Genomic DNA, 10,853 nt, shown 5'->3' with positions numbered 1-10,853 from the left:
AACGTTTTGCAAATATTTCAAATGTCTGGTAAATATTTACAAAATGTACGATATTCGTTAAATATATAGAAAATATAGGACAAATATTTTGTGCTGCTAGGGGTGTATCGCCCGAATGACTAAGGGTTGATTCCAACTACATACTTCATTTTCGTTCCGTCCCTAGTAGCATAGAATAATTTGAGCTAATATTATATAAATATTATAGAGATAATATTCTAAAGCAAACGTTATGCAAATATTTCAAATGTCTGGTAAATATTTACAAAATGTACGATATTCGTTAAATAAATAGAAAATATAGGTCAAATATTATCTGCTACTAGGGAAAGATAGAAAAGAGAAAAAAAATAAATGAGAAATTTCTAGTTACCCTTGTTTCGGATTTATACGTATAATATACGTAGAGCAATGGTCTCTGTACCGCGAGCCGAGTTCCTTCGATAACGAAAGGGTCTCGTTTAATCCTTTGAGTGAGCCGAGCTTTTTTAAAACCAGGGTAATACGCCCTGCGAAATTGCCCTGGATTTTTTTCGACGGTACAGAGGAATTTTTGAAAGGGGGCTTTTATTTCCAAATCGGGACTTCTCTCTCCCTTTTTATAAATTAATATATGCAAAGCGAAATCCTGCGGCGCGCAAATGGGCATGTCGAATATTTCAGGGAGCAAACGTGAATTACGTGCAACGAGTCAGGCTGTATGAGCGTTAATTGCTCGCCCATAATTCAAGTAAGACGGGTTACGGAATTCTTAAGCGCAAGGACAGTAATTGCGGGAATATTACAGGGGGCGTAATTAAACCCCGATCGTTCGATTAATCGTGCAACTTCCTCGTTAATCTTTTCATTAGAGGCACCGTAATCGACGCCAGGTGTAACATTAAAAAAAACGAGTACACACGAATTAACGGAACTGAATGATCAAAAGGATCGAGGGTGTAGGGGCAGGACTGATGGGAGATCGATAATTTCGATTGGGAGAGCTCTCCCGAGGGACTCGGCAGGATCAATTTGCATAAAACGTATAAATTGGAGTAACTCCATTACGAGACTTTCAAAAACACCGCTTCGATTGAAACGTTCTAAGGACCTAAAGATTCAATTGACATTAATGAAGCAAATAAAACAAACGAAACATATGAAATTAATGATGCAAATGAAACAAATGAAATTAGTGAAGCAAATGAAACAAATGAAACCATTGAAATTAATAAAGCAAATGAAACAAGTGAAAATAATGAAACAAACGAAACAAATGAAGTTAATGAACTGCATGGGTTTGAATCAAGCAAGGATGTAGGGACACGACTGATGGGAGATCGATCATTTCGATTGGGAGAGTTCCCTCGAAATTCCATTCCGCGAGCGACTCGGGAATTCTCCCGAGGGACTCGGCAGAATTCACAGTTGACTGCTTAAACCTCGATTAAAATAACTTTCAGGATCAATTTGCATAAAATGTATAAAATGGAGTGAATCCATTCCGAGACTTTTAAAAATACCGCTTCGATTGAAACGTTCCAGTAATGAAGCAAATGGAACAAATGAAATTAATGAAGCAAATGGAACAAATGAAATCAATGAAGCAAATGAAACAAATGAAATTAATTAAGCAAATGAAACAAATGAAATTAATGAAGCAAATGGAACAAATGAAATCAATGAAGCAAATGAAACAAATGAAATTAATTAAGCAAATGAAACAAATGAAANGATATTCGTTAAATATATAGAAAATATAGGAGAAATATTTTGTGCTACTAGGGAATTTGAAGAAAGATGAGGGGCGGTTATATCCTTCGGATATCCTTCAGATAAAGGACTAAAATCTCGAAAATAATGATTTTAACGTTTCTGAAATATTGCATCTTTTTTCCGCTTCCAAAGAAAAATTCCGAACCTGAGGATACACTTCGGATGAATTTGTGCAAGTTAACCGCGGGGTGTAATTAAAAGTTGGAGGGAAATTAACCCGTGTCGGGAAAGATTTTTCCATGGGAAAGAACCGCCTTCTAACCTGGCCGTAAGAGCGGAATCCAATTTCGTTTTGGAAATTTCCTTTCGGGACGGGGAATAGGTCGTTAACTTCTGGTCCCTTCCCTCCAACTTTCGTGTTTTCTCTCATTCAAATTTCGCCTCTCTTTCTTTCATCTAATTGCGGCCCTCGGTATAGCCAAATGCAATTCTGTCTCTCCGTGGTAGTCGCGGGTAAAGGATTCTTTCGACGGAAAAGCCGCCTCGCGCGTTATTGCGAGGACTTTTGTCCGCAAAACGCTCGAGAGGCCGCAAAGGACGAAGGATCAATTAATGGCGCTGGGCCGAAACTAAATGAAATTACGGACCCCCGAGGTACTCGCCCGACGGATTGAAAAACTATTCGATAATGCCCGATTATGGCGAAGCTTCGTTCTGAATAGTTGGGACTGTATCCCTGGCCCCGGTCGGATTATCATTTTGGAGCAAAGGTGCAAATGACACCGCCTTAATATCCTAATTAGACTTTTCAATTAGATATGATTATGAATGCAATGTTATGTAGGCCGATTATTGCGAAGCTTCGTTTTGAATAGTTGGGACTGTTATCTGTAACCCCGACCGGACTATCATTTTGGAGCAAAGGTGCAAACGACAACGCGACACCGCCTTATTACCCTAATTAGACTTTTCAATCAGACACGATTATATATTCCATGTTACGTAGGTAGACAAATTGTCAAACTATTCGATAATGCCCGATTATTGCGAAGCTTCGTTCCGAATAGTTGGGACTATATCTCTGGCCCCGTTCGAACTATCATTTTGGAGCAAATGTGCAGACGACACCGCCTTATTACCATAATTAGACTTTTCAATTAGACACGATTGTGAATGCAATGTTATGTAGGCCGATTATTGCGAAGCTTCGTTCTGAATAGTTGGGACTGTATCCCTGGCCCCGGTCGGCTTATCATTTTGGAGCAAAGGTGCAAACGACACCACCTTAATATCCTAATTAGACTTTTCAATTAGACACAATTATGTATGCAATGTTATGTAGGCCGATTATTGCGAAGCTTCGTTCTGAATAGTTGGGACTGTATCCCTGGCCCCGGTCGGATTATCATTTTGGAGCAAAGGTGCAAACGATACCACCTTAATATCCTAATTAGACTTTTCAATTAGACACAATTATGTATGCAATGTTATGTAGGCCGATTATTGCGAAGCTTCGTTCCGAATAGTTGGGACTATATCTCTGGCCCCGGTCAAACTATCATTTTGGAGCAAACGTGCAGACGACACCGCCTTAATATCCCAATTAGACTTTTCAATTAGACACGATTATGTATGCAAAGTTATATAGGCCGACAAATTGTCAAACTATTCAATTATGGCCGATTATGGCGAAAGTTCGTTCCGAATAGTTGGGACTACATCTCTGGCTCCGGTTGGCTTATCATTTTGGAGCAAAGGTGCAAACGACCCCGCCTTAATACCCTAATTTGACTTTTCAATTAGATACGGTTAGGAGTGCAATGTTATATAGGCCAACAAATTGTGAAATTATTCGATTATGGCTGATTATGGCGAAGGTTTGTTCCGAATAGTTGGGACTATATCTCTGGCCCGGATCGGCCTATCATTTTGGAGCAAAGGTGCAAACGACCCCGCCTTAATACCCTAATTAGACTTTTCAATCACATACAATTTTATGCAATGATTGTGTCAGGACAATTCTTAGATGATCACGAGTGATGTGTCAAAGTTTCGGACAGTTTGATCCGATACCCTTTAAAAAAAAAAAAAAAGTGTTGTATTCGAATCGACTGATTTGAAGGGGGCTTCACTTCACCTTAAAAGCGGAAGTTACTCGGCCGAGTGAGCCAAAAGTACGGATCGAGATTTCCCGGGAGCACTCCTCTTCGAATTTATCCGACGAGAAAAATTGTAAGCTTCCGCCCGAGCTGGGTCCATTACGCGTCGATGGAAGTACGAGGACGACCCCGGGACGTCCACGGGATAAACGGGATAACCGGGATAAAGGTCGTATAAAAGGGTGGACGGTCGCAAAATGCACCCTGGCGCGCCCGAAACGCGACTTCCGGAGATGACGAATCGTCAAAGGGGTTCACGTGCGCAAGAAGAGAAATATTGCTCCGACCATTACATGCACTCGCGTGTGAAATTGTTCTCCTGACCGTAATGGAGTTTTCTCTCTTTCTCTCCGTGGACATCGTTGCAATTTCTTTGAAACGTAACGAACGCGACTCTAACGAAAGCTCCGATTGTATCAAATTAATTGCAATTCTTGTCGCATCAAAGTGCATCAACGCTATTACAGAACAGGTGATCGGTTAAAAATGTAAAGTCTCCATAAAGAAATTTTTACCGCGGGTAGAATCGTTATTAATGGTGAGTCCGATTGTATCAAATTAATTGCAATTGTTGTCGCATCAAAGTGCATCAACGTGCATCAACGTTATCACGGAATAAGTGATCGGTTAAAAATGTAAAATCCACATAAAGAAATTTTTGCCGCGGGTAGAATCGTCATTACTCGTGAGTCCGATTGTATCAAATTAATTGCAATTCTTGTCCTATCAAAGTGCATCAACCTGCATCAACGTTATCACGGAAAAGGTAATCGGATAAAAATGTTAAATCCCCATAATGAAATTTTTACCGATGGTAGAATCGTCATTAATCGTGAGTCCGACTGTATTAAATTAATTGCAATTCTTGTCTCATCAAAGTGCATCAACGTGCATCAACGTTATTAACAAAACAGGTGATCGGATAAAAATGTAAAATCTCCATAATGAAATTTTTACCGCGGGTAGAATCTTCATTAATAGGGAGTCTTGTAATCGTAGCTCAGTACAATGATTAGGTGAATTACGGAAAATAGGGACATGCTTTTCGCGTAGTGTCATTACAATATTGATGTACCAATTTCATGTACCCCGATCAGGATGCAAATGGTTCAATCCACGTGCCAGAGACTGTTACACGGAAAATCAAGCTAGGCTTGTTCACCGAGCTTCGATGAAAAATCTTTGGAAATTTAAATGACCGAATAAATTATTAAAAATGATTACACACTCTCCCCGCATATCGTTGCAATATTGATATACCAATTCCGTGCCCGGATCAATATGCAGATGGTTCAATTAACGTGCCGGAAACTATTAAACCCAAAATCAAGCCGCGCTTGTCCACCTGGCTTCGATGAAAAATCATTGAACATTAAACTGGCGGAATGAGTATTATTAAAAAAAAAATAGGCTGGTTTATCAGGCTTCGATGAAAAATCATTTAAAATGGCGGGATGAATTATTAAAAATAAATAGGCTGGTTTATCAGGCTTCGATGAAAAATCATTGAACATTAAACTGGCGGAATGAGTATTATTAAAAAAAAAATAGGCTGGTTTATCAGGCTTCGATGAAAAATCATTGAACGTTAAAATGGCGGGATGAATTATTAAAAATAAATAGGCTGGTTTATCAGGCTTCGATGAAAAATCATTGAACATTAAAATGGCGGAATAAATATTATTAAAAAAAATAGGCTGGTTTATCAGGCTTCGATGAATAATCATTGAACATTAAAATGGCGGAATGAATATTATTAAAAAATAGACTGGTTTACCATGCTTCGATGAAAAATCATTGAACGTTAAATTGGCGGGATGAATTATTAAAAATAAATAGGCTGATTTATCAGGCTTCGATGAAAAATCATGGAACATTAAAATGGCGAAATGAATATTATTAAAAAAATAGGCAGGTTTACCAGGCTTCGATGAAACATCATTGAACGTTAAAATGGCGGGATGAATTATTAAAAATAAATAGGCTGGTTTACCGGGCTTCAATGAAAAATCGCTGAACATTAAAATGGCGGTTATTAAAAATAAATAGGCTGGTTTACTAGGCTTCGATGAATAATCATTGAACATTAGAATGACGGGATTAATTATTAAAAAGAAAAAACAAAATAGCCTGGTTTACCATGCTTTGAAGAAAAATCATTGAACATTAAAATGGCGGGATGAATTGTTTAAAAATAGGCAAGTTTTCCAGGCTTTGATAAAAATCACTGAAAGAAATGAAAGGAAGCAGTGGGAGATATCACCTGTGAAAGGCGCCTTTGAAGTCCTTCCAAAGTATTGGAAGAAAAATGAAGAAAAATTCGTCGAGCAGGCAAAGTGGCTTACCTTTTTACAGTACTCGAGGATCTCGAGCTTGTTCGTCATGCAGCTCTTCCTGTCGGTGGATGAGACCCATCTGCCCTGTTCTCCAATGTGCTGCGCCAGGTAGACCTCACCTGCCTCGCAGAGGGTCGCCACCTTCGGAAAGGGTCGAAACGTTCGACGATCATAATTATTTTCGAAGGGCCCTCGATAGTGATGGAAATAATACGTCGCGATCAGTATCGATTCCTAACAGCAAAATATCAATATCTTAAGAGCGTACATAAAGACGAAAGTATGAAATGATATTAATACCCAAATGATACCTACACGCAGGTATCAAATACTTCAAATATCTGCCAAATATTTACAAAATGTACGATATTCGTTAAATATATAGAAAATATAAGACAAATATTTTGTGCTACTAGGGTATAATCACGTATTTACTATAACCGTGTTATTATGTATCACTTTAAAAGATATCGATATCGAATATTGATGCCAAGTATCTCATTTTTAACATATCTTCAATGCCTCTTAATAAATACCAGAGAATTTAATTATTGCAATATTATCAATAATTATCGTATCACTCCCATTACTATCTCTCGGTCGGCGCAAAAAGAGCTGCGCACATATAATCAGATATTTACTATAACCGTATTATTATGTATCACTCTAAAAGATATCGATATCGAATATTGATGCCAAGTATTTCATTTTTTATATATCTTCAATCCTCTTAATAAATACCAGAGAATTTAATTATTGCAATATTATCAATAATTATCGTATCACTCCCATTACTATCTCTCGGTCGGCGCAAAAAGAGCGGCGCACATATAATCAGATATTTACTATAACCGTATTATTATGTATCACTCTAAAAGGTATCGATATCGAATATTGATGCCAAGTATCTCATTTTTAATATATCTTCAATGCCTCTTAATAAATACCAGAGAATTTAATTATTGCAATATTATCAATAATTATCGTATCATTCCCATTACTATCTCTCGGTCGACGCAAAAAGAGCGGCGCACATATAATCACATATTTACGATAACCGTATTATTATGTATCACTCTAAAAGATGTCGATATCGAATATTGATGCCAAGTATTTCATTTTTTATATATCTTCAATCCTCTTAATAAATACCAGAGAATTTAATTATTGCAATATTATCAATAATTATCGTATCACTCCCATTACTATCTCTCGGTCGGCGCAAAAAGAGCGGCGCACATATAATCAGATATTTACTATAACCGTATTATTATGTATCACTCTAAAAGATATCGATATCGAATATTGATGCCAAGTATCTCATTTTTTATATATCTTCGATACCTTGGAATAAATACCAGAGAATTGAATTATTGCAATATTATCAATAAGTATCGTATCACTTCCATCACTATCCCTTTACTCGACGCAAAAAGAGCGGCGCACATATAATCACATATTTACGATAACCGTATTATTATGTATCACTCTAAAAGGTATCGATATCGAATATTGATGCCAAGTATCTTATTTTTTATATATTTTCCATACCTCAGAATAAATACCAGAGAATTAAATGCTTGCAATATTATCAATAAGTATCGTATCACTTCCATCACTATCCCTTTATTCGGCGCAAAGAGAGCGGCGCACATATAATCACGTAATCAACTACTCGTTTCGGCTAAAGAGAAATTTCCCGCATTCATCGGACCCTCGTTAACCGCGAAGGGGAATTAATAAAGAGTCGCGAGTGCGATATTACCGCGAAACGCAAAGGCCACCCTTTGAGACGATTACCCGAGTATCGCGGAGTGGAGGTAACAGAACGAAAGAAAAAAAAGAGAAAAAAAAGGGAATAACGAGGAAACGAAAGAGGGGAAAAAAGGAGAAGTCAGGGCGTCCTCCCGGAGGCGCCGCTCTCGCATTAAACCCGACAACGAATTAAGACCCGTTCGTTCCCTCGGGAGGAAACTCCCGGTTAATTCCGGGAGCGCGAACGCGAGTCCCGATAGCCTCTAACTCGGGGCGAAGAACTTTTCCGCCTTGTTTTTCGCCTTTCCTTTAATCACCTGCGGTTCCGATCTCCCTCCAGCTGGCGCCAGCTCCAACCGCTCCGAGACCGCCTGGAAAGAAAAAGAGGAAAGACCTCGGATTAGTCGCCAGCCTCGGGAAAAGCCTAGGATGATAATTATAGCGCTACCAAATCCGAGCCAACTAATCAGTCCGCTGCGGGGTTTTCCGTTTTCCGCTTTCCGGGGGCTAAACATGCCCCGGAAAGAAATTATTCCCTAGCTCCCAACCCCGCGTCGTGTCGCGCGACACGGTTCTTTCACACGTGGAGGGAAATAAACAAATCCCTAGTAGAATAGAGTAATTTCGAAATATTTCTTTGTAATCTTTGCTAAGTATCTGATAATTTCTTTCCGGACTATACATGCCCAGGAAAGAAATTATTCCCTAGCTCACACCCCGCCTCGTGTCGCGCGACCCGGCTCTTTCACACGTGGAGGGAAATAAACAAATCCCTAGTAGCATAGAATAATTTCTAAATATTTCTTTGTAATCTTTGCTAAGTATCTGATAATTTCTTTCCGGGCTAAACATGCCCCGGAAAGAAAATATCTAAATGTAATCTTTGCTAAGTATCTGATAATTTCTTTCAGGGCTAAACATGCCCCGGAAAGAAATTATTCCCTAGCTCCCACCCCGCGTCGTGTCGCGCGACACGGTTCTTTCACACGTGGAGGGAAATAAACAAATCCCTAGTAGCATAGAATAATTTCTAAATATTTCTTTGGAATCTTTGCTAAGTATCTCAAAAAACAGATCTTTTAAAATTTCTTGTGGGTTTCATGCGAAGATATTTGAAATATTTCTTGAAAATCTCAATGACATTTTTAGTTTCAATAATTTATCAACATGTATAGAAATGATGTTTTTCAATTTATGAACATGTAATAAAAATACATTTCCTTTACTTCACGATTATTATCGGACACTTCATTTGGTATCAAAAAACACGAGAAATTTGTCTAATATTTTCATTCCGTTCGAGGGCGGCCATCTTTCTTTTTGCGTTTATTCTCTACGTCGGGAATTTTGGACGGCTTTTTTGATTTCTACCCTAGTAGCATAAAATAATTTCTAAATATTTCTTTGTAATCTTTGCTAAATGTCTCAAGCGACAGATTTTTTAAAGATTTCTTGTAGATTTCGTTCGAAGATATCTGAAATATTTNCTTTGGATGAAATGATTAATTTACGATACAAAAATGGTTAAAATTAATGCTACGGTTTTTTCGGTATTTCTTTTTGAAGTTTGAATTCCGTCAAATTTACGGGTCCCGTAAACCTAGTGTTAAGCTGGCAGCGCCACCTGACGTTTTAGCTTTAGGGACGTAAGTTATGCCCCTACTAATGACACTTCTACCAGATACAACGAGTTAAGGTGAAGTGAAACATCCTTCATATCAGTCGATTCGAATACAACACTTTTTTTTAAGGGTATTAGACCAAACTGTCCGAAACTTTGACACATCACTCCTGATCATCTAAGAATTGTCCTGACACATTCAAAGTTTGAATTTTTCGAAAAGATATTTTAACTTAGCCACGACCATAACCAAAATGCCGTCGAACTCTCATATTTCGATCGATAACAATCGATAACGTATAAGCAAATGGAACAAATAAAATTAATGAAGCAAATGAAACAAATGAAATTAATTAAGCAAATGAAACAAATGAAATTAATGAAGCAAATGAAACAAATAAAATTAATGAAGCAAATGAAACAAATGAAACAAATGAAACAAACGAAACCAATGAAACAAATGAAACAAATGAAACAAATGAAACAAATGAAGTGAAAATAATGAAACAAATGAAGTGAAAATGAAACAAATGAAAATAATGACAAAAATGAAGTTAATGAACTGCGTGGGTTTGAATCGAGCGAGAACGAAATATCAGTCGGCAAACAGAATTATCAAAAGGATCGAGGGTGGAGGGCACGACTGATGGGAGATCGATAATTTCGATTGGGAGAGCTCCCTCGAAATTCCATTCCGCGAGCGACTCGGGAATTCTCCCGAGGGACTCGGCAGAATTCGCGGTCGACTGCTTAACGACTTCGGGACCCAGCTAACGCGACGAATTAGTTTGAGGTTCACCTGTGGTGGAGCATTGGGCTCGATTCGCATTATTCAAGGTTTATCTCGTGCGGTTTAACGTCCGACGGTCGATCCATTAACGGGAGGCTTCCCTTCCGAGATTACCGGGAAAACTGCAAGGAACCGCCAGGAAAATTATCGACATCACGGCCCCGACTTTCGAACTACCCCCCGCGAACCGCCAAGTGCCAGTCCGCACTTTCCAAGTGCACTTAGGGTGCGGCTTCGTCAACCGCGATATCTGAGCTCTATCCTTGCCAGTTTGGGATACAGAGGGGGATACACCGAGAACCAGGCAACCGGAAGTCCTGATGACTCAGCTTCGGCTGGAATCGATCTACGACTCCCTAGAAGCATAGCATAATTTCTAAATATTTTTTTGTAATCTTTGCTAAATATCTCAAGCGACAGATTTTTTAAGATTTCATGTGGATTTCATTCGAAGATATTTGAAACATTTCTTGAAAATCTTAATGACATATTTAGTT

The 10,853-nt window shown here is 38.4% G+C and overlaps 1 protein-coding gene across 1 annotated transcript; it reads right to left on the bottom strand.

Annotated features, from left to right (window-relative positions):
* Window positions 1-6,199: 6,199 nt before the first annotated feature.
* Window positions 6,200-8,316, bottom strand: LOC111674232 (amyloid-beta-like protein; the record flags this gene model as incomplete). Its single annotated transcript, XM_023433709.1, has 2 exons — window positions 6,200-6,331; window positions 8,263-8,316. Coding segments are annotated over 2 exons (186 nt in total), but the record flags the coding sequence as incomplete, so codon positions are not given.
* Between the last annotated feature and the right edge of the window lie 2,537 nt (window positions 8,317-10,853).

The sequence above is a fragment of the Orussus abietinus genome, unplaced genomic scaffold (assembly GCF_000612105.2).
Source record: "Orussus abietinus isolate OABI.00-Male unplaced genomic scaffold, Oabi_2.0 scaffold1119, whole genome shotgun sequence".
In the NCBI taxonomy this organism is placed as follows: domain Eukaryota; kingdom Metazoa; phylum Arthropoda; class Insecta; order Hymenoptera; family Orussidae; genus Orussus; species Orussus abietinus.
The sequence above is the reverse complement of the archived record's forward strand: the minus strand, read 5'-3'. Positions and strand labels throughout refer to the sequence as shown.